We start from the raw sequence: 25,157 nt of genomic DNA, 5'->3' as shown, positions 1-25,157 counted from the left end.
TTTCTCATCCCCATAATTTGCTTGATGATTTGCTTTTTGCCCACCACTAGTTATCCAAATGTATTCACCTCTTTTCCTATCAGCCTTGGCCCTGGACCATAGAAAGAATGCTCATAAGTTTCTTCTATCTGCTCTACTTGGCCATCAATTTCAGTCATCCAGCTACAAGGAAGCCTGAACTTTCTCTAGTAGAGGCCATTGTCTCTGACCCTAAATCCTCTTAATACCTCATCGGAGCCTGTGGTCCTTTAGCTTTAGTCTTTTTTTATTGGCCATATCTCCCTTTTCCTCTTTCAATCCCCTAATTTGTGTTTCTTCCTCAAGAATCATGTCCTAAAAGAATGTACTCATTATTCCCAGAAAGAAGGTGGCTGGTCTCTCACAACTGCTGAAGCCAAAAAAGTTGAACTTCCTGGTCCCCTGGCCCCCCACCTTACTGCCATTTTCCAGGTCAATGTGTTTTGGATTGGGTTTAGGTACAGTCTAAGGAAAAGGCCCAACCCTTGATATCCAGGGTGCAGGGCAATGGGCAGTGGTAGGAGGGAGTCTTCTAGATATGCCTGAAAGACGGAAGGAGAATTGGAGCTGTGAGAGAAGGGCCATTAAGGGCTGCATAAAAAGTACTATTTACCTCAGCATAGAAATGAATCATAGTGCCACTTTATTTCTGATTTAACTGAACAGAGAGAAGATTAAAAAATTATCTCCACAAAAAAGGAAAGTGGGCAAATAGCACAGCCAAGCAATCTAGACATACCTTCCCATATAAACAAACCAGGAAGCTCAGAGCTCACAAACGGAGCAAGGCAGAACTTGGGGTATTTGAAGGAGCATTCATGGCGAAGGAGGAAGGACCACAAAATAAACGTGCATAAGCTCATCTAGGGTAGAGAGGACACTGAGTGGAAGGAGACCCCTTCTTCATGTTGTCTCTGCCCCAACCCCTAGTGGAGAGGGAGAAGAAAGTCTGTCTAGAATATAGGCAACTCATGACACTTGCAGCAGGAATGGGGCATGGGTGGAGGCAGAACAACTTTGGACATGGGAAGTCACAGTGCAGAAGACAGGGAGGGCCATTTACTGGAGGAGCTTGACATAATTTGCAGGAAAGAGTCCAAAGTGGCCATGGCAATGTCCCCGCCACCAGCCCTCATCCACCATCTCAATGTCAGTGATGATGTCATCAGGATCGAAGGAAATCTCGTCGCTTCCTTCTGGGGAGGCAATTGATGGAATATTAGGATGGTCAAACAGTAATCCTTCCATTCCTGTGCCCACTGTAAACCTCAGGGAGGGAAAGGGGCTGTTCTTCTTGATGCCAAGGCTGGTCCTTCCCTGACCCCCAGAATCCATCTCCCTCTCTCCTAGTAAGGGCCTCCAGGCACCAGACCCCTCAGGCTACTCCAAACCTACCTCCTTGGTAATCATACAGGGCTATAGCTGAGATCCCTGCTCCAGTCCCAGCTGGGTAGCCAGATGATTCTGCATAATGAGAGATATAAACATGGTCTCACCAACATGGAGAAGGAAAACAGGTCCTTCTAGGGAATGGGGCAATTCTTCCTCTTGCCCTCCCCTGGACTAGACCCATTCAGGAGCTGTTTCTCCCCCACCACTCACCAGCCAGAGTGGAGGGACAAGAAGGATTCTCAGTTTCAAGCACATCTTCATAGTCCCCATCTGGTTCACCATCCTGCTCATGTCTGTCCATGTCTCCAACATCCTCATAGTCATTCTCAGGCTCAGGCTCAGGCTCTGCTTCATATACTGGCTCTTCCTCCAGCTGCAGGCCTTCTGGAGTCCTGGGAGGCAAAGCTGGGGGCTCCTCGTCCTGTGAAGAGACGGTGTGGATCAAAGTGATTTTTACCCACCAGGAGCTACCTCTCTACAACCTCCCAGTGGAGGACTACTAAGACTGCTCCCCATCACCATCCTACCACTTCTACCCTCTATCCTTGCCTCCATCTAATAGCCTTCCCTAGGGAACCCAGTCTTTTATCCATCTTTATTCCTCGAGCTCCTCCCATACCCACCTACTCAAAACACCTATCAAGAGGTGATAGGAGGGAAATGTAAAGGGTGTGAAGAGAGGGAAATGGAAAGCAAGTCTGATTCCTTGAATGACTGGGAAAACACTGAAGCAAAAACACATTGTTGGGAATACCACAGGCAGGATGACCAACTGTCCTGGTCTGCCCAGGACTAGGTGGTCCCCAGAATGCAAGACTTTCAGTGCTAAGACCAGGACAGTACCAGACAAACCAGGATGGTTGGTCACTTCATATGGCCCACCTTCCTAGGACATGAGGAGATGGGAAAGAGGCAGAGAATCTTTGGGGCTCTACTTACCTCTGGGGGATTCTGCCTCAAGGGCAGGGCAGGCACTGGCTGTTCCTTACTGGTTCTCACAGGCTCAGGCTCTGATGATGGACAGCTCCCTGCTGGAGGCCAGGCCTGGGGAGAATAAAGCATCTCTCTTGTAAGTATGCAAACCTCCCTCTTCTCTACTGTCTGGAATACCCACCCAATCCAAATCAACCACCCCTCAAGATGGGCTCCAACCTGAAGTGATAGCTCCTTCCTCTAGTTCCTGCAGCAATTACTGGCTACACAGCAAAACATGCAAATTTGGTTTATGTAAATCTGGGATTCCCCCCCCCCAACATTTTGGTATATATGAGGCCCAATCACTCAGACTGAAATCTTCCTGAAGACAGAGATAGTAGTTTTAGACTTTGCCTTACACCAGGGAGGCCTGTGCCTTATTTTCTATCAATGATTTGGACTCCTTAGTCTCCTATCTGGGCAAGGGATCCTGGATGTGAACCCCAAAAGGCCAACCACTCACCTCTGAAGAGATTTTCTTGGGCAATGGGGCTGGCATCTCCGGTTCTCCCACAGTGTCCACTGGCTGCTGAGCCTCATGGCTCATCTTTATCAGGGCCTTTCTCTCCTGTTGCTGCCTGGCTATCTGCTGTGCCTTTTCTTCTTCCTCCCGCTTCCTCTTTTCCTCAGCCATAGATTCAAATTTTGCCTTCAACCCACGGGCACCACTAGAAGCTGCAGACACAGGCAAGAAGAATTAGGATTGTCTTGAGTCAGGGGTCGGAGTGGTGGATGGCACTCCAAGGAAGAAAAGGAATTGGTTAAATATCCAGGCAGAGAGCAGATGGAGAGGAACTCATGGGAGGAAAGGAAAAGAGGTACTAATGGAGGAACAAAGGGATTATAGGAGGAGGATGTAGACATAAAGCCCAGATTTCCGTATAGCCAGGCCATGCAGTCTCAGACTCTTGTCCTTTCTAAGTTATAAGCCTTGTTCCCCTAACTAGCATCCTTTTCCTCTCCACATTCCTTAAATCTGTATGCCCTCTAACCACCACCTACCCTCTCTCCCCCATCCCAAGCTCTTATCTTTCTGTATTCTTCCCAGATGACTCCCTATCCCTCCCTCCCTGTGTTCTCTCCTTACAGTTCCTTCCCAATGTCACTCTATCTCTCTATCCACTTAACCTAGTTTTTTAGGAGAATGAATCTAGAAATGCCTGGGCAGGGTCAAGTCTATCTCAGCTAGCCTAGGTAGTTAAAGGCATGGAGGAGGTAGTCTGGGCATAAGAAAGAATAAGAAGGGGGAGGTGGTTGAGGAACATAGAGAAAAGGAATTGTTAAGACTTACCAGCTTCTATGGGTGTCGTCTTTTTATAAGCTGTGGTTGGGGCCTCCATTTCATTGAAGCCAACAGCGCTCTGCAGGGAGGAGAAGAGTATGCACAGTGTGGGGAGGAGAAGGGAACGGTAATGACCCAAAGTCAGTATTGGTGTTTGGAGCCTTCTAGGAGGTATCCCTCACCATCTGATGCTCAATAGTTAAACAGGATATTCCAATATTGTTATTTTGTGGCAGAGAGAGCAGTAAAGAAGTTCTAAACTGGTGGGCTCAGATCCCCTTTTTGAAAGCTCAGTGTGCCTAGAATCTCACATCTCTAAGTGCAGTGGCCTAGAATGCAGCAGGGCCCCAGCCAATGCATGAAGAAGAACTAATGTGAATGGAGTGGGAGGAGATTATAGATTGAATTAAGCAACACCTAGGAATCAATGAAATTTCAAACATCACCTTTCCCTGAAGTTTATGTGTTTTTGTCTCTCTGACTCCCTCCACTCTTCTTAGTTAAAGCTTAGGCTGCAGAAGACTTGCCCATTAGATACCGAAGGTAGTCAATGGGGAGTGTAGGAAGACACCTCAGGACACTTAGGTTTTCCTATCTCAATGTACTTCAGGTGCAGTTGAGGGACCTCTTCTCAAGACATTGGTGTGCTGGTGCTTTACCTTATCCACTCGGTCCTTCTGGATTCCATACTGACCACCAAAGCCCTTGGCATAATCTGCAGGACAAAAAGTTTTGAGAAGGTGCCTGAGTGGCTCAGTCATTAGGCCTCTGCCTTCGGCTCAGGTCATGATGCCAGGGTCCTGGGATCAAGCCCCGCATCGGGCTCCCTGCTCAGAGGGAAGCTTGCTTCTCCCTCTCACATTCCCCCTGCTTGTGTTCCCTCTCTTGCTGTCTCTCTCTCTCTCTCTCTCTCTCTCTGTCAAATAAATAAATAAATAAATCTTAAAAAAAAAGTTTTGAGAGTCATAAGAAGAGTATATGCTAGGAATGTGTAGGTAGAGGAATCATGGGAAGAAAGACCAGAAGACAGGAACATGAAAAACAGAGATGGATGGGGAAGAATGAGAATCAGAGGATAGAGAGAAGCATGGATGGGAAGAGGCAGAAAAGGATTGAGAGAGAATGGATGGGAGAGAGATGTGAAGAGAGAAATATAAAAAGAGAGAAGTGACAGAAAAGGAAGGAATATAAAGGAAGAAATTGGAAAAAATAAGGAGAGCCCTCCAGCCATCCCTTATGTGTCCCAGGGCAGAGAGAGACCTCTCTGTCCTTGTGAGGCTCATAGCCAAATCACCCACGTGTCATCACCCAGCCTGTCTTTACCCTTTTCTCAGTGACCCCTTCTCTTTGGCCCCCTCTGTCCTGCTCCTAATCTTGCTGTATTCCTCTCTACCCTCCTGGTTTCTCCCCCCGACACACACACATACAGACACTTACCCTTTATACCACCACCTCCACTGTACATCTGCACCTCTGTATTCTAGGTTCTCTGTGTCAGCTTCCAGAAAGGAAGGAAGGAGGGCTCTATGCTACTGTGTGACCTCCCTCCTCTCCAACCCCAACTCACCTCTCTGGGACTCGTGTTTCTCTGTTTCTCCTTTGTAGTCATATCCCAGAGCTGCCTTATCCCGTTTATCCTTCTCTATCCCATAGCGGCCTCCAAAGCCATGAGAGTAATCTGTGGTGGAAGGAGTAGTCATGAGAGCCCACTCTCAGCCCACAGGAAGGTGCTGTGGAAGAGAGAAGTCAGGAGGAGTGGGTGCAGAGGGGTAGGGGCCTGGGAAGGCAGCAGGGCTAGAATCGAGGTGGATTAAAGAGAAACAGTGTCCTAAGCCATCTTGTGTAAGCTTTAATTCAACATTGTTCACTCCTTTCCTCTCCTCCTTTACTCCCATCCCAAGATGAGAAGATCATTTCATTTTTTTCCCTTCTTCAAGGAAGGGGAAAGTATAGAGAATGTAAGGAGAGACTTTTAGGGGGGGGAAAGGCAGATACATATGAAATTTATGCCTGTTCCTACTCCCATATAAACACTTAGAAATGTCTGCTAAAATATAACGATCTTTTTTTTTTTTTAATAGTAAAGCTCAAGAAAAAAGAAAAAAAAATCCTGGCTCCAGAAACCATAGATAAATCAAAGCAGTACAGACGAGGGTAATTATGAGCTGACTCAGAAAACCCAAGGGTGTTTTAAGTCCCAAATTTAGTACCTAGGGATTAGGATCTAGGGTCAGGTGTTCTTATACAAGAACAGAGGACTGGGGAACAAGAAATGGCAGTCTGCTCACTCCTATAAAAGAGTTCTAGAAAAATTCTACTCGTTTATGTAGGGAAATGGTGAGGGGGGTTGTAGTTTGTTCAGCATTTAATAGGGGGAAGTTTTACCTATGGGACTTGGAAACTCCAGGCCTACCCTGAGTATACAGAATGCAAATATCCAGTTTTATATCACTTACATTACACAGGAATTCTAAGCTGAGAAATTAATGCTGATATAGAAAAATACATACCACAGAAAGAATAAGCATCAGAAAGATGGCAGGAATATGAGAAACAGTAGACCTCAATACAAAATGCATTATAAGAGATGAAAGAGATATAACACAATAATAAGAAAACAAATCATCATTAATGAGGAATATGTATGCCGGTATAATCTATTAACAGAATCAAAATTCATGAAGCAAAACCTGACAGAAACAGGAAGAGAAATAGAAAAACCTGTGATCCTAGATGAAAATTTTAACCCTCCTCTTACATTGATAGAATGCTTAGACAAAAAGAATCTAAAATTATAGAAGGTCCAAACAACATTATCAACTAACAAAACCTAATTGACATTTACAGAATATTATATCCCAAAACTGCAGAATACACTTTTTTCATGCACATAGAACATTCACCAAGATAGACCATATGGTTGGGGTACCTGGATGGCTCAGCTGGTTAAGCATCTGACTCTTGATTTCGGCTCAGGTCACGATCTCAGTGTCGTGAGATCGAGCCCTGCACTGGGCTCTGCACTCGGCATAGAGCCTGCTTAAGACTCTCTCTCCCTCTCCCTGTGCCCCTTACCCCTGCACTCTCTAAAATAAATAAATAAATCTTTAAAAAATAAAAATAATTGACTTTCTCTGCTTGACTTATTTCTCTCAGCATAATCTCCTCCAGTCCCATCCATGTTGATGTAAAAGTTGGGTATTCATTCTTTCTGATGGCTGAGTAATATTCCATTGTATATATGGACCACATCTTCTTTATCCATTCGTCTGTTGAAGGGCATCTCAGCTCTTTCCACCATTTGGCTACTGTGGACATTGCTGCTATGAACATTGGGGTGCATATGGCCCTTCTTTTCACTGCATCTGTGTCTTTGGGGTAAATGCCCAGTAGTGCAATTGCTGGGTCATAGGGTAGCTCTATTTTTAAATTTTTAAGGAACCTCCACACTGTTTTCCAAAGTGGCTATACCAACTTGCATTCCCACCAACAGTGTAAGAGGGTTCCCCCTTCTCCACAACCTCTCCAACATTTGTTGTTTCTTTCCCTGCCCATTTTTGCCATTCTAACTGGTGTGAGGTGGTATCTCAATGTGGTTTTGATTTGAATTACCCTAATGGCTAATGATGATGAACATTTTTTCATGTGTCTGTTAGCTATTTGTATGTCTTCTTCAGAGAAGTGTCTTTTCATATCTTCTGCCAATCTTTTGACTTGATTATTCGTTTTTTGGGTGTTGAGTTTGAGAAGTTCTTTATAGATCTTGGATACCAGCCCTTTATCTGTAGTGTCATTTGCAAATACCTTCTCCCATTCTGTGGGTTGCCTCTTTGTTTTGTTGACTGTTTCCTTTGCTGTGCAGAAGCTTTTTATCTTGATGAAGTCCCAAAAGTTCGTTTTTGCTTTTGTTTCACTAGCTTTTGGAGATGTATCTTGAAAGGACTTGCTGTGGCCAATGTCGAAGAGGTTACTGCCTATGTTCTCCTCTAGGATTTTGATGGATTCCTGTCTCACATTGAGGTCTTTCATCCATTTTGAGTTTATCTTTGTGTATGGTGTTAGAGAATGGTCGAGTTTCATTCTTCTGCATGTGGCTGTCCAATTTTCCCAGCACCATTTATTGAAGAGACTGTCTTTTTTCCATTGCATGTTTTTTCCTGCTTTGTCAAAGATTATTTGACCATAGAGTTGAGGGTTTATATCTGGGCTCTTTATTTTGTTCCATTGGTCTATATGTCTGTTTTTGTGCCAGTACCATGCTGTCTTGGTGATCACTGCTTTGTAATATAGCTTGAAATTGGGCAACGTGATGCCCCCAGCTTTGTTTTTCTTTTTCAACATTTCTTTGGCAATTCAGGGTCTTTTCTGATTCCATACAAATTTTAGGATTGTTTGTTCCAGCACGTTGAAAAATGTCATTGGAATTTTGATCGGGATGGCATTGAAGGTATAGATTGCTCTAGGTAGCATAGACATTTTAACAATGTTTATTCTTCTGATCCATGAGCATGGAATATATGTGGAACATAAGGAATAGCATGGAGGACATTAGGAGAAGGAAGGGAAAAATGAAGGGGGGGTGGGGAATCGGAGGGAGAGATGAACCATGAGAGACTATGGACTCTGAGAAACAAACAGGGTCTTAGAGGGGAGGGGGGAGGGGGGATGGGTTAGCCCAGTGATGGGTATTAAGGAGGGCACATACTGCATGGAGCACTGGGTATTATATGAAAACAATGGATCGTGGATCACCACATCAAAAACTAATGATGTATTGTATGGTGACTAACATAACATAATAAAATTAAAAAAATAATAATAAAAATTAAAATTAAAAAGAGAGAGACATCCAAATGAGAATGAGAATTCTCAATATGCATTGATATGAGTTCCTGAAGAAGGAATAAAAGAGAGAAGAGGAGAGGCACTATCCAAAGAAAACATGCCTTTGAACTTTCCATAATGGAAGTTATTTCTCAGGTTGAAGAGGATCGATAAGTCTCATGTAGGATAAGAGAAATAGATCCAACACCTAGATATATCCTGATGATATTTGAGAATATCAGAGACAAAAATAAAACCTTTGGGCGCCTGGGTGGCTCAGTTGGTTAAGCGACTGCCTTCGGCTCAGGTCATGATCCTGGAGTCCCGGGATCGAGTCCCTCATCAGACTCCCTGCTCAGCTGGGGGTCTGCTTCTCCCTCTGACCCTCTTCCCTCTCATGCTCTCTGTCTCTCATTCTCTCTCTCAAATAAATAAATAAAATCTTTAAAAAAAAAAAAAGAAAACTTTAAAAAAAAAAAAGAGAGAGACAAGACATGTTACCTACAAAGGAATGATCGTTAGACTACACAAGAGAGATGTCAAAGAGGCTGAAATAATACCTTCAAAGAGGTGAAGGGAAAATAACAATGAAGAATGGAACAAAATGTATTTTTTAGACAAAGCCTGGAAGTTCTTTCATAGGCTTTCATGGAAAGAATTATCAAAGGATATACTTTAGTAAGAAGGAAATAGAAGAAAGGAGGAAATAGTGAGATACAATAAACAGTGATGCACCAGGAACTTGGTAAATACATTGGTCAATTTAAATAAGTATCACTACATAATAATAATGATTCATTTTTGTGGAGTTTAAAAACACATGGAATCCTTATCCTGAGCAACAACATTTGGCCAGTTGGCACAAAGAATGTAGGATGTAGAAGGAACATAATTAACTTATTCTACATTTCCTTTATTACTAGGAAGAGACAGTGATTAATTTTAAACTTAAGTCAAAGATGAATGTTAACACTTAGGGACTGCTCCCTAAAATAAACGAGTAAAATACCTTATTTTCAATCCACTAGAGGGAAAGGCGGAACTAAAGAAAACTTGACCAATCTCTGAGAAAGAGATAAAGAAGAAAGAAGCAAGTACATGCTTGGATTTAAAAATAAATAAAATACTGGGGAAACAACTATGGAACTAGAGGGAGTTGATGACAGCTATTGCGAGGTGAAGTCTGAGCAGAACAGGTCAATCAGTTTGCTAAGGCTGAAGCGCAGGGTCCTTGCCTTTCTGAGATGCGTGCTTCTCCACTTCTCCTTTGTAATCAAAGCCAACTGCTGACTACAGAGAAAAGGAGAGTGCATTGGTTAGAATTGGAGCTGACAACTTTTCCCCTCCCTCACATACCTTTACCCCTAGCTCAGGCCAGAAGCTAGTTTACAAGAGCTCAGGGCTGAGAGTGGGAGTTTACCCTAGAAACAGATGAGCACCCTGACCTGACAGGCTGGTGTAGCAGCCGTGTGTTAGAGTGCAATGAACATGGGCTCTGTATGTTCATCAGCTCCAGATTCAAACCCCAACCCCAACCTTCCCTATTTATAGTTGTTTAACTTTAGGCATGTCCTTTACGTTACTGAACCTCAGTCTCCTCAAATATGAAATGAAAATAGGTAAACCTGCCTTGTTAACCTCAACTATAAAGTGGGAGAAATGATCCTTCTTCATTTGGGATATTGTGAGTACTAAATGGGGCAAGGTGTATAAAGGGTTTGCATTGTGTCACTCAGGAAATTAGTGCTTTTCTTCCAAACTCTCATGAAACTAAAATGAGATAATAGCTAGAAAAGTGCCTTGTAAACTATAAAGCACTATGCACATCTAAGACATATTATCCCATTCCTAACTGATTATACTATGCCTCTTCTCTTTCCTTAAGTGGCAGCAGAAACCCAGAGATGTGTTTTGATGGGAGGAGAGGCAACTGGGAGATCCTAACTGCTCCAGGGCTGGATACGCTGGCCAATACCTAACATCACCACACAGCAGCATCCCCATCCCCATCTAGCTCAGTACCTATTGGTCTCTAAGCAAGACTAGATTTTGCAACTCAAGAGCTATTAGTTTGTATTGTTTCTTAATTTACATGACACACTGATTGTTTAGGTGATTCAGTTTCTGGCTTCTGAGGCAGATGAAAGAAAGAACGATGAGAAATCAGGCAGAGGCAAGATGCTCCATACTCCATTACTGCCTTAAAAAATTACCTGCTATGTTTTTCCTTTTCCTTACAGTAATTTTGAAACTTTTCTACCCAACCCCCTAAAGTGCAAATAACATTTTGACAATTAGCTTTAAGGATTCAGACCCACCTAATTAACAACTGCAGGTAAAAAGAAAATCTCAGCTAGCTGTGAAGGAAATGTCCTGTCTGTATGCAGCTGCAAGGGAAGAGACACTATTCTGCACCATAAAAAACAAGATCAAAGAGTCTAATCTGGGGCGCCTGGGTGGTGCTGTTGGTTGGGCATTCTCATCTCTTTAAAACTACTTTTTTTTTTTTGTAAAAAGGAGTCTTTAAAACCTCTGGACTTCAGAGATTTGGTGCTAAATCCTGTGAAATGTAACCTTTACCTTCTAAAAACATTATACTTGATTGTTTGCTGCCGTGGTAATAATACTTAAGCCAACATCTGTGTTCTCCTAAAAGGCATAAATAATTACAACATTTTGATATTTGACCAAAAGAGGAGCTTTGAAATTTCCCTCTTCTTTCTTCATGCGTACAGATATAATAAAAACCAATGGTTTGACGGATTCCTTATCTAAACAGAGTTTGAGAATCTTTGTCTCATTTAAATTAACACTATTCAGCTCAGCATGTGGTCTCCCAAAGTGGAACCAAAGAACTTGCTAAGGAAGTTTATGGGGGCTATCCTCATGATGGACTCTCCTGAGTCCACTACCCTGTCTTTCCATAGGAGAAGTGTAGACCCACATTCAATGGTGAGTATTGGTAAATCCCACATGATCTGAGCTGGGTAGCACAGGGAGAGACTTACCTTGTCTGCCCTGTCCTTCTCAACTCCATATTTGCCCCCAAAGCCTTTGGCAGCATCAGTCTGAGAAGAGTGCTTCTCCACCTCAGCAACATACTCATGGCCCACAGCACTCTAAGAAAAATCAGATGGAATGAGTGAAAGACAAAAATGACCATAAAAAATGAAATGATACCATAAGAGACTCTTAACTATAGGGAAAAAACTGAGGGTTGCTGGAGGGGACGGGGTGGGGGATGGGGTAACTGGGTGATGGGCATTAAGGAGGGCACGTGATGTGATGAGCACTGGGTGTTACATGCAACTGATGAATCACTACATTACCCCTGAAACTAATACTACACTATATGTGATCTAACTTGAATTTAAATAAAATTTTGAGAAAAAAAAAAAAGAAAAGAAATGATGCAGACATGAGTTGGGATGTAAGAATACCAGAAATTCCATTCTGGGTCAGTCTCACAGCCTCCACCAGTATTTCACATAAGCAATATGTGATACAGGGAGAGCAAGGTTACTTTTTCTGGAGGCTTGCGCATCCCAAGTCTTCTTTAATACCATTAGGAACCCATCATTCAGGAAACTCCTATAGGATGGACTGGGAACCCCAAGAATAGAGATGTAGAAACAAAAAGAAAGCTAAAAACAAGGCATTTATGGGTCAAAATAGAATGAGGTAGTTACTGAAGAGCGATCAAAGGGAACTGACTTAATGCTGCAGCTGAGATAGCATATTTCACGAGAACAGCCAGATGCTTTGTTCTGGATCTTTGTGCCCGGGTGTCCATCAGATTTCCGAAGAGCCAACCGAGCCCTGATATTTAACAGTGACTGAGTCTACACCAAAGGGCGTTGGCAGATAATACTGCAAGTAGCCCAAGAGGGCATATAACTTTCCTATTCCCCTCCACTTTTTACTCCATGTATTGTTTTACTTTCTATTCGATTTTGAAAACTATCTCTCTTCCAATATTTAGATATGGATACTTTAATAATCTGGGACTTGAGTAATATTTCAAACCAAATAATGATACCTTACAGAGTCTCAACTAAGAAGAAATTAAAAAGCTTCTCCTTCCTCCATATTTCCAAGCTCATGCTGGGACAAACATTATCAATACAGAGACTGATGTGAAACACTGCCCTGTATGAGCTCCCGGGAACTCATTTTGCAGTATTTTTAGGTCTGTGTAGGTCAAATTTGCTTGTGAATTTAAGAATGAATGAATGTTTATCTATTTTAGTTTTTTCCTAGGAATTTTGTGGAGAATATAAGCCTATGTTGCACTTAACACAATGACAAAACAAAACACTTCTTGAGGGTGAACGAATGGCTTTTACTGAATATATTTTTTTCTCCTTGGAGATAAAATGTTTTTTGTTATAGGCATATATCACTATCTTTGAGGTTAGGAAAATCAGTGGAAACTATGATTTATAATACAAGCATTTTTTATTATATACTTTTATAGTAGCTAATGGATAAAGGAAAACAATATTCATATTTGAAGGCATCTAATAAATAAATTCACATCAATATTTTTCACATGTGCACATATTAGATATAATATATATACAAAAAGAACACTAAGTACACAGTAAAGAAAATAATAAGAGAAGTAACATCGACATAATATACAAACATTCAAAAGCAGTAAATGATTTTAAAACATATTTTTTCCTTCCCTAATTGTGACCCCGTCTCCTCAGTCTAGGAGTTACTGTATGGCTGGGTCTCCTGTGGGCCACCCCTTCCAAATTTTTGAATCCTGTTTTCCACCATCTGTATTTTATGTGTTGAAATCAGGGGGAAAAAATGATACAAATAATATGTGGACATTCTATTTTAAAGCCCAAACGAATGCTGTACGTTTGAACAAGTTTTAAACCATAATACCAATAAACGAATCTATCTTTTGTCTTTAAGCAAATATCTTCCTTTCAGCTTACCTTGTCCATTCGGTCTCTCTCCACCCCAAACCGACCTCCATACCCATGGGATGCTTTGGGCCCTGCTTCCATCTCCTTCTTCTTGAGACTATCATGCTCCTCTGACACTTTGTTCCTCAGCTGGTGGATGCTGGAAGTAACCACATGACAGAGACTCATCTAGCACAGGGAAGTCAATGAATTCTCCTTCCCAGAAGAATAGAAATCTTGAGGTGTGTTGTTTATTTTTAGCAATAATCTGAGCCCCCAAAGTATATCAATACTGGGTCTGAGGGTAAGAGATGAGTGTGGCCTTCAGACCATAGTCTGATTTAAACTCTCCATAAGCCAATAATATTTCCTCTAGTCAGTTATTCCACTAAATAACCTTCTGATATTTGCCTCATTTTTCATGCTCTTGAATATTAGAGGAGAGTGACACCAATTATATTCTAGTAACTGGGAAGTTATTTTCCTTCTGGCATTAGATATTCTCTCTCTCTCTCAAAGCACAAAAATATTTATATACCCTTTTACCCACACATTCTAGTCCTGAGAGTTTACCCCAAAGAAATAATTTTAAACATGGCAAGCTTTAATGTCTAATACTATGCACTGAAACACTGTATCTAATAGCAAAATTAAGAAATAATTTATATGGCCAATACTCGGAGAATAATTAAGTAAATTGCAATATTACCTCTCAATGGCATACTAGGAAGTCATTAACAATGATGATTAGGAAAAATGTAGCTTTGGGAGATTTATCTATACATTAAATATTTTGTGTATATTCTTGTCAAAAATGAATGCTCTTCACCTCTGTCCCCAAATCTGATAATTCCTGAAGGTAAAATCTAATAAAACAAATAAAAAGCAGAATCAGATCTATAAATACAGAGAACAAACTGTTGTTTGTCAGAGGGGATGGGGATTAGGCAAAATGGATGAAGGGGAGGTGCAGGCTTCCAGTTATGGAATAAATACATCACAAGAATAATAGTCACTGGGTGTTATACACAACTAATGAATCATTGAACACTACATCAAAAACTAATGATGTACTCTATGTTGCCTAACTGAACATAATAATAATAAAAAAGAATAATAGTCACAGCATAAGGAATATAGTCAATGATATTATAATAGTGATGTAACAGGACAGATGGTAGCTACACTTGTGGTGAATATAGCATAATGTATAAACTTGTCAAATCACTAAGTTGTACACCTGAAACTAATGTAACATTATATATCAGCTATACGGAAATGAAAAAAAAAGCTAATAAAAACTAATCCATTCATCTTTCAATGGACATTTGGGCTCTTTCCATATTTTGGGTATTGTGGACATTGCTGCTATAAACATTGGGGTGCATGTGCCCCTTCAAATCACTATGTTTGTATCCTTTAGATAAATACATAGTAGTGCAATTGCTGGGGCATAGGGTAGTTCTATTTTTAACTTTTTGAGGAACCTCCACACTGTTTTCCTAAGTGGCTGCACCAGTTTACATTCCCACCAACAGTGTAATTGGATAAAGAAGATGTATACACACACACACACTGGAATATTACTCAGCCATTAAAAAGAATGAAATCTTGCCATTTGCAACAACATGAATGGAACTGGAGGGTATTATGCTAAGTGAAATAAGTCAGAGAAAGACAAATATATGATTTCACTCATATGCGGAATTTAAGAAACAAAGCAGATGAACATAGGGGAAGGGAAGGAAAAATAAAATAAGATAAAAACAGAGTGGGAGGCAAACCATAAGAGACTCTTAACTCTAGGAAACAAACTTAGGGTTGCTGGAGGGGAAGGGGGTGGGGGGATAGGCTAAATGGGTGATGGGCATTAAGGAGGGCACTTGATGTACTGAGCACTGGGTGTTACATGCAGCTAATGAATCACTACGTTCTACCCCTGAAACTAATAACATACTATATGTTAACTAAATGGAATTTAAATAAAAAACTAAAATTTAAAAAAGTAACTGCACCAGGAATAAGTAAAATATAAAGCCATTATCAGGGACTTAAAAAAAAACTAATAAAATTCACTCTTATCACTAAATGTTGTTACACTTTAAGGCCCAAATAACCTTGATTTGGGACACCTCTATCCCTAAGAGAATGTAACACCCAAAGGAGGCATTCTCCTTCTTACTTCGCTTCCATCTACACCATGAGGGTAGAGAGCCTCTCTGAATATCTGTTTGCCCTGAGGGTATGAAGTGATAGCTTAGCGCTAGCACCAGCATCAGTGAGTGACAATAGGACTGATACTTGGACACCTATAAGCATCTCTGGGGATTCTTAGAAACATTTGGGCAAGAGAACCCTTAATAAAAAAATTTGACTTCCTGCAGCAAGAAAGAGAGGTTTAGACATTTGAGACAGTGATGTTACTGGGGCTTCACTAGCTCCAGAAAACTAGATACATTGGTTACAGGTAGAATGGCCACCCCACAGCAGAAATTTTCCTCTTTAATGGGAGAAGAGATCCATCTGGTGGCCTTGGAGGATAAGCCCACCAAAAGTCTTTTTTAAAAGCCTTCTCAGCTTTAGTCACAGTTAATTTTAGAAAGCTGGCTTTGAACCAAATGCAATAAGCCAAGTGCTGGAAGAACCATCTGTTCCTGTGTCTGCTTTAAACCGTCTGGCAGCAGTGGAGGCACAGATCCTGTGTTGCTAGTTCAACAACTCTTGACACTTTAGAAATGTCTGTGTCAAAAAAGCAATTGGTTCCAAGAACATGTAAATAGCTGTTATTTCCCAACCAAAATATTCAGATGAAGAATGAAGAAAATGGGGCTAAGCATTACTTTCAAATGAGGGAAATGTGCAAAGTTTTAATGAGTCCAATGATTGCTACATAGGTCATAACTATATCATAGTTAAAACAAGTTTTTGAAAGGGAAAAAGTGAGATTCAGGAATTTCCACCTCATGGATGACAGCAAGGCTAATCAGAGGATCATGCCAATAGATAATACAATTTAAATAAAAATGTTGGGACCAAAGAAGACCAACTCTTATCAAATTCTGTAGAATATAGCTGAAGCCACTCTAAATAGGTCTTAATTATATTACTCCTTCACTCAATAAATGTTAATTAAACATTTGAGTGTAAGGCACTCCACTATGGAGATAACGGTCAGGTGGAAGAGATGCAAAAAGTTACAATCCAATGTGCTAAGTGGCATACATAAGAAACTTTTGACACATTAACTCTCAGATGCCTATTTTAAATTTTAAAATAACTTGGAATTGATAAAGCAATGCAGTTCATGGCCAAGTGAAATCCAGGACCTTAAAGATGAACTAACAGAAGGAACAGATCTTTTTGGTTTTGTTACAAAAGTAAAAGCAAAAAGGTGAGTCACACAGACTAAGATTTTATCCACAGATGCTATGATCATAGATTTATAAAATCCTAAAGAATCTACAAAATGTGCTACTAGAACTATTAAGTACATTTGGCAAGTTCACAGGATACAAGGTCACGATCAAAATCAATTTCACTTCTACATATAGGCATAAGTCATTTTGGGAGCACTTCACTTTATTGCACTTTGCAGATATTGTGTTTTTAACAAATTGAAGATTTGTGGCAACACTACATTAAGCAAGTCCCCTGGTACCATTTCCCAACACCATTTGCTCACTTCATGTCTCTGTGCCACATTTTTTTTTAAGATTTTATTTATTTATTTATTTGAGAGAAAGAGAGAGAGACAGAGAAACAGCATGAGATGGGAGAGGGTCAGAGGGAGAAGCAGGCTCCCCGCTGAGCCGGGAGCCCGATGTGGGACTCAATCCCAGGACTCCGGGATCATGACCTGAGCTGAAGGCAGTCGCTTAACCAACTGAGCCACCCAGGCACCCTTTGCACAGTATTTCAGAGTTTTTCATTATTATTATACTTGCTATGGTGATCTGTGATCAGCGATCTCTGATGTTACTATTGTAATTGTTTTGCGGCAGCATGGACTGCACCCATATAAAATGGTAAACTTAATTCATAAATGTTGGTTGCTCCACCAGCCAGCCATTTCCCTATCTCGTTCCCTCTTCTGGTTCTCCCTATTCACTGAGACACAACAGTAATGAAATCAGGCCAATTAATAACCTTACAATGGCCTCTAAGTGTTCAACTGAAAGAAAGAATCACATCTCTCCCTTTAAATCAAAAGCTAGAAATGATTAAGCATCGTGAGTAAGGCATGTCAAAAGCCAAGACAGGCCCAAAGCCTTTGTATTCACAACAGCCAAGTTGTGAATACAAAGGAAAAGTTTGTAAAGGAAATTAAGTCTACCCCAGTGAACACATGAATGATAAGATAGTGAAACAGCCTTATTGTTGACTTGGAGAAAGTCTGAGTGGTCTGGATAGAAGATCAAACCAACCACAACATTCCCTTGAGCCAAAGCCTAATCCAGAGAAGGACCCTAACTCTCTTCAATTCTAGGAAGGCTGAGAGAGGTGAGGAAGCTGCAGAAAAAGAGTTGGAAGTTAGCAGAGGTGGGTTCATGAGGTTTAAGGAAAGAAGCCATCTCTGTAACATGAAAGTGTAAGGGGAAGCAGCAGGTGCTGATGGAGAAGCTACAGCAAGTTCTCCAGAAGGTCTAGCTCAGATCATTCATGGCAATGGCTACACTAAACAACAGATTTTCAGCGTGGACAACACAGCCTTCTATTGGAAGAAGATGGCATCTAGGAGTTTCATAGCTAGAGAGAAGAAGTCAATGCTTGGTTTCAAAGCTTCAAAGGACAGGTTGACTTTCTTGTTAGGGACTAAGGCAACTGATGATTTTAAGCTGAAGTCAGTGCTCATTTACCATTCCGAAAATCCCAGGGCCCTTAAGAATTATGCTAAATCTACTCTGTTGTGCTCTATAAATGGAACAACAAAGCCTGGATAATAGCATGTCTGTTTACAACATGGTTTACTGAATATTTTAAGTCCACTGTTGAGACCTACTGTTCAGAAAGAAAGATTCTTTTCAAAATATCACTGCTCATTGACAATGCACCTGGTCATCCAAGAGTTCTGATGGAGATTACCTAATTAATGTCATTTTCATGCCTGCTGACAAAACATCCATTCTGCTGCTCATGGATCAAGGAGTAATTTCTTGTTTCAAGTCTTATTATTTAAGAAATACATCTTGTGAGGCTATAGCTGCCATAGATAGTGTTTCTTCTGATGGATCCAGGCAAAGTACCCTGAAAACCTTCTGGACAGGATTCACCATTCTAGGTGCCATTAAGAACATTCGTAATTCACAGGAGAGATCAAATATCAACATTAACAGGAGCTTAGAGGAAGTTGCGTCCAGCCCTCATGGATGACTTTGAGGAGTTCAAAACTTCAGTGGGGGAAGTAACTGCAAATGTGGGGGAAATAGCAAGAGAACTAGAAGTGGAGCCTGAAGATGGGACTGAACTGCTGCAATCTTATGATACAACTTTAATGGATGAAGAGTTGTTTCTTAGGGACGAGCAAAGAAAGTGGTTTCTTGAGATGGAATGTACCGCCGGTAAAGATGCTATGAAGACTGTTGAAATGACAATAAAGGATTTAGAATATTACATAAACTTACATGATAAAGCAGTGGCAAGTTTTGAGAGGATTGACTCCAATTTTGAAAGAAGCTCTACTGTGGGAAAATGCTATCAGTGTTACATGCTACATTGATAAAAAGAAGAGCCAATCAATGTAGCAAACTTCCAATTTTGGTACAGAAAATTTTGCCATAGAAATTGCCACAGTCGAGACGCTTGGGTGACTCAGTCAGTTAAACGTCTGCCTTCAGCTCAGGTCACGATCCCAGGATCGAGCTGAGCAGGGAACCTGCTTCTCCCTCTCCTCCCCGCTTGTGCTGTCTCCCGCTGTCTCTGTCATTATCTGTCTCTCTCTCAAATAAATAAATAAATCTTAAAAAAAAAAAAAGATTAAAAAAAAGAAATTGCCACAGTCACCCCAACTTTAGCAACCACCTCCTTGATCAGTCAGAAACCATCAACACTGAGGCAAGACCCTCCACCAGCAAAAAGATTATGACTCACAGAATGTTCAGATGATGGTTAACATTTTTTAGCAATAAAGTGTTTTTAAATTAAGGTATATACATATTTTCGGGACGCCTGGGTGGCTCAGTCGGTTAAGCGGCTGCCTTCGGCTCAGGTCATGATCCCAAGGTCCTGGGATCAAGTCCCACATTGGGCTCCCTGCTTGGCGGGAAGCCTGCTTCTCCCTCTCCCACTCCCACTTGCTTGTGCTCCTGCTCTCGCTATCTCTGTCTCTGTCAAATAAATAAATAAAATCTTAAAAAAAAAAAAAAGTTTAAAAAAAAAGGTATATACATATTTTCTTTAGACATAATGCACACTTAGTAGACTACAATATGATGTAAACATAACTTTTATATGCACTGAAAAATAAAAAAAGTTCATTTGACTTGCTTTATTATGATCTTTACTTTATTGTGAGGATCTGGAGCCAAACCTGCAATATCACTGAGGTATGACTATATTAGCCATGGACATTTGGAAATAATTAAAAGTTAAAAATAAGTACACTTATCACATGAAATCATATGAAATATTTTAGCATCAATTTAACAAAATATGTCCAAGACTTGAACACTGAAAAATATTTCTGAAAAAATTAAAGAAGATCTAAATAAATGTTCATGGACAGGAAAATTCAAGACCATTAAGCTAACAATTTTTCTAAAATGATCTACATAATACCCATCACCAGGCTAACCCATCCCCCCACCCCCCTCTAAAACCCTCAGTTTGTTTCTCAGAGTCCATAAATTAAGGCGGGCACGTACTGCATGGAGCACTGGGTGTTATATGAAAACAATGAATCATGGATCACTACATCAAAAACTGTTGATGTATTGTATGGTGACTAACATAACATAATAAAATAAAATTAAAAAAATAAAACTAAAAAAATAAAATGATCTACAGATTCAATGCAATTTCAATGAAAATATGAACAGGTATTTTTGTAGTAATTGACCAGTTTATTCTAAAATATATGTAGAAATGTAAATTAAAGTCCTGGTATAGTGAAAAGGTTTTGTTCTTTTTTTTAAGGAGACAAATTTAGAGGATGGTGTGACTTTATAACATATCATAAAGCTACAATAATCACTGCCATATGGTATGGTTCAAGGTTGACATATAGATAAAGAAATAGTCTGGAAATAGACCTGTATATATATGGTCAAAGATGCTAGGTAAGTGAACAGAGAAAGAACAGTCTTTTATGGGGGGTGGTGAGAGGCAGAAGGAGAGGGAGAGAGAGAATCTTAAGCAGGCTCCATGCTCAGGAAGAGCCCAATATGGGGCTCTGTCTCATGACCCTTAGATCATGACCTGCACTGAAATCAAGAATCAGATGCTTAACCAACTGAGCCACCCATGTGCCCCAAAAGAACAGTCTTTTAATGATGTTGGAATAATAAAATATCCATGCAAAAAAAAAAGAACCTCAATCTTTGCCTCACACTGTACCCAAAAGCTAATTTGAAAGAGACCATAGATTTAAATGTAAAAGCTAAACATATAAATCTTTTAGAACAAAATATAAGAGAAAATCTTCACAATTTGAAAGAGTAGGCAAAAGTTTCTCAGATACATAAAGTGCTAGTCAAAGTACGTTTTTGAAAAATTAGACTTTATTAGAATTAATATCTTCTGATCTTCAAAAGATGCCATTAATAAAATGAAAAGGTGAGTTATAAGCTGGAAGAAAATATTTGTAAAACATATATCTCACAAAAGACATATCCAGAATATATAAAGAACCCTTAAAACTCAATAACAATACAAATGATCTATTTTAAAAGTGAGGAAAAGATTTGAACAGACACTTCAAATGAAGATATATGAAGATACATGAACATACATAGCAAGATGCTCAATAAAATTAGGCATCAGAAAAAGAAATTAAAATCACCACATACCCACAAGAGTGGTAAAAATTAAAAATACTAACAATACCAAGTATAGACAAGGATGCAGAGCAATTGAAATCCATACTTCATTGGTAGGAATAAAAAAATGGTAAATTCCTTTCAGAAAACAGTTTGGAAATTTCTTTAAAAAATAAATACACTTATTATATAACTCAGCAATTCTACTCCAAGTTATTTTCCAAAAGAAATAAAAATATATGTCAACAAAAAGCTCTGGACACAAATGTTCACGACAGCTTTATTTGTAATAGTCCCAAATTGTCAACAATCCAGATGTCCATTAGAAGGGTAACGGATGAAACAAACTATGGTATATCCATACCATGGAAAACTATTTGACAGTAAAAAGGAACAAAAAGACTATTTATACACAGAGAGGGAGGCAAACCCTAAGAGACTATTAACTCTAGGGAACAAACTGAGGGTTGTTGGAGGGAGGTGGGTGGGAGGATGCGGTAATTGGTCGATGGGCTTTAAGGAGCACACTTGATGTAATGAGCACTGGGTGTTGTATGCAGCTGATGAATCACTAAATTCTACCCCTGAAACTAATAATATACTATATGTTAACTAAAGTGAATTTAAATAAAATCTTAAAAAAAAAAAAAGACTGATAGGCAAAGACCACGGATAGATCTCAAAAAATTATGCTGAGTGAAAGAAGACAGACACAAAAGAATACATTCTGTATTATTGCATTTACATAAAATTCTGGAACAGGCAAGACTAATGTATAGTGACAAGAAGCAGCTCAGTGTTTACATCCAGCCAGGGATGGACATGGGATATAGTGGCTGTAAAGAGGCACATGAGCAAGAGAGAGCAAGACTGGCAGAAAGAAGCTGGAGGAAAGGGCCAGAGCTCTTCAAACACTAGGTTGCTTGGAGCTGCCTGGCCTAGGACTTCTCTATACAAAAGATGAGGGATAGAAACTACCATTTGAGCTATTCACTGAATTACCAAGCCACTCCCCAAACTAAATATACTTTAGGCAGACTTTAAAAAGAAAGATTATGATGTGGGGGAAGGTAGTGAGATTAGTGAGAACCACAATCACTTCCTTTTCCTGTTTTGAGTGATCTCAGCTCTGCAGCTACTGTTCTCCTCTCCAACTACCCCCTCCTTTCCAAAGCCCTTAGTGATTCCCATTTGACCTTAAAAATTGGCTTAGCCCACACTAGCCAGAGAGAATCCCAGAATATTAGAGACTTACTAATGGAAAGTCCTCTAGAGGTCTTTTTGATCCCAGTGGGAAAACGGAGAATCAGAGAGAAAAAGGGACCTGTCCACTGTTACCTGGCTAGTTACTAGCAGAGATAGGGCTTTTACACCTTGGTAGGGTGGGTAAATGGGAGGGGAGTGGGTTTTTGTGTAAATGTCTCCACCATTTATGTTATCATATAGAGATCCAGTTAGGCTAATAAGGTAACGTCCAAAGTCACTACATTTTACAATTCCAAGAGTCAGGAGTCAGGGTAATGGATATACTGAATTGTTTAACACCACAGTCCAAGTAAACACCACTTAGGAAGAAGAAAGACTGTCATTTTTTTACAAGTTTATGCTAGGTTTTTAGGAATAAAATCTGATTTAAACTAACCTATAGTAACAAGAAAGAGACGTATTATTGAGCTGCTTAAGAGGTGCTAAATACTGCACTAGAAAGTTGATACATGTTAGCCCATTGAATTCTAACCATATTCTGCAGGGTAGCCATTATTATCCCCATTTGATAAACAAATAAACTGAGATTTGGAGACATTATATGTCTAAATTCACATCACTTGTAGCTGCTGGGCTGTCCACTGAACCTAAATCTATCTGATACCTAAACTCAAGCTCTTTCTATAAGATCATGGCAAAGATTTAGGAGTCTTCCTTAAAATGTTCTGCTCCTACTATGCATGAGACAGGCACTGGTTGGGGAAAGGTACAAGGAGGATTTGTATCCTCTTCTTAACAGTTCTCAGGATATTAGGGCTGAGTAGCCTTTACTCAGGAAAGGATCTTTTTTTTTTTTTTTTTAATCTATGAGCCTGCAAAAGAACATCAAGAAACTTCCTCCATGTCCCTGTTCCATTTTTTTCATCTTTCCAACTGCTTCCAGAATTGCCTGGTTTGTTTAAGAACAATATTCATGGGCGCCTGGGTGGGTCAGTTGGTTAAGCGACTGCCTTCAGCTCAGGTCATGATCCTGGAGTCCCAGGATCGAGTCCCGCATCGGGCTCCCTGCTCGGCGGGGAGTCTGCTTCTCCCTCTGACCCTCCCCCCTCTCATGTGCTCTCTGTCTCTCTCATTCTCTCTGTCTCAAATAAATAAATAAAATCTTTAAAAAAAAAAAGAACAATATTCATTACATTTACATAAGATAAATCATTATGTCTGATCAAACAGTGCATAGTATTGAATATTATCAAATTATATAAACATATGCCAAGTTTTCATAGTGCATTGTTTGTGCAATGTGGTCATCCATTGACACTTTAAAATCTAGGGGGAAAAGAGGTAAAAACACTGTTAGAGTGTGTGTGGGTAGTTAAAATGGAGTTTTAAGCTATATTAATTTTGTCAATTTGTGTGTAATTGTTAATTTTTGCTTTTTTATTTTTGCTCTTGTTATGCTGCTGATTGTGTCTACCTTTGATATTCTGATACAATCCAAAGCAGACAGCCCTGGTTAGATGATCCTGAACAATCCATGGAGGAAAAGAGGGAATCTTTCGATGTGAATATACAATATATACCACAGAAACCCTTGGATATGTCTAAAGTTCCTTCTCTCTTACAGTATGAGTGTTTTGTTGGTTTGCTTTTATTTCTTTTTTTTTTTTAATTTTATTTATTTATTTGACAGAGAGAGACACAGTGAGAGAGGGAACACAAGCAGGGCGAGTGGGAGAGGAGAAGCAGGCTTCCCACGGAGCAGGGAGCCCGATGCGGGGCTCGATCCCAGGACCCTGGGATCATGACCGGAGCCGAAGGCAGCCGCTTAATGACTGAGCCACCCAGGCACTCCATGGTTTGCTTTCATTTCTGATAAAATATTAGGTTATGACTTTTAAGACCCCTAAACACCATTACTAAAATAGTTTTAATCAACAGGTTTTCCAAGTGTGACATTTCTTCATATTACCTTTCATGGTTTCCAGCTTCTGTCAAGTAGCCAAATACAAATTTTTATTTTAAAAATCATCCAGGCCAGGTATGGGACCTAATATTGTCCTCTTCTTACAATATTTATTCTGAGTTATTTACCTTGATGTTTTACTGAATCCTTCTTGTCCCATCTGAAGTCACCTACATTCTAGACACATATTTATGTGGATATAAAGTGACACAACCTCAGTATATGAGCCACTTCCTCTCGGAATCTCTTATAATAGACCCACTGGGAAAATAACATAGTTGTCAGAAATAAGAGAGAGAATAAGGTTGAGGGGATAAGAGGAGAGACATGAAACAGAAATACACAATGATACACATAGAGACACACAGGGACAGATTTGAGAAACAACAAACACAAAGACACATAGACATTAACTCCCTCCTCTCCTCCTTCTTCCCTCACCTTCCCCTGAGTTTCCAAGATTTCCTCAGGCTCCTCCCACACCCTTTTCCCATTCCCCAGTCTTTTTGGCACCTACTTGATATGCTCTGTGCGTCCAGAGCCCTCAATGGTCTTGGCTCCCCATCGTTGCTCCTTCTCAGAGATGTCATTCTGCAGAA

General features: G+C 40.1%; 1 protein-coding gene across 3 annotated transcripts in view; it reads right to left on the bottom strand.

The window, feature by feature from the left end:
* Positions 1-638: 638 nt before the first annotated feature.
* The window catches only part of HCLS1 (hematopoietic cell-specific Lyn substrate 1), a 28,095-nt gene continuing 3,576 nt past the window's right edge, over positions 639-25,157 (bottom strand). The window contains exons 3-14 of one of the 3 annotated variants that reach the window (XM_035000062.1): positions 25,076-25,149; positions 13,447-13,576; positions 11,500-11,610; positions 9,727-9,781; positions 5,235-5,345; positions 4,327-4,382; positions 3,677-3,746; positions 2,849-3,060; positions 2,350-2,454; positions 1,621-1,831; positions 1,414-1,482; positions 639-1,211 (exon numbers count right to left, since the gene is read on the bottom strand). In XM_035000062.1, the coding sequence (XP_034855953.1) occupies positions 1,078-1,211; positions 1,414-1,482; positions 1,621-1,831; positions 2,350-2,454; positions 2,849-3,060; positions 3,677-3,746; positions 4,327-4,382; positions 5,235-5,345; positions 9,727-9,781; positions 11,500-11,610; positions 13,447-13,576; positions 25,076-25,149 (1,338 nt within the window). In that variant the 3' untranslated portion in view covers positions 639-1,077. Of the gene's footprint in view, positions 1,215-1,413; positions 1,483-1,620; positions 1,832-2,349; positions 2,455-2,848; positions 3,061-3,676; positions 3,747-4,326; positions 4,383-5,234; positions 5,346-9,726; positions 9,782-11,499; positions 11,611-13,446; positions 13,577-25,075; positions 25,150-25,157 lie in introns of all 3 variants that reach the window. The other 2 variants (XM_035000061.1, XM_035000063.1) reach the window with 2 other exon arrangements.

The sequence above is a fragment of the Mirounga leonina genome, unplaced genomic scaffold, assembly GCF_011800145.1.
Source record: "Mirounga leonina isolate KUSES-001 unplaced genomic scaffold, KU_Mleo_1.0 Mir_115, whole genome shotgun sequence".
Classification (NCBI taxonomy): domain Eukaryota; kingdom Metazoa; phylum Chordata; class Mammalia; order Carnivora; family Phocidae; genus Mirounga; species Mirounga leonina.
The sequence above is the reverse complement of the archived record's forward strand: the minus strand, read 5'-3'. Positions and strand labels throughout refer to the sequence as shown.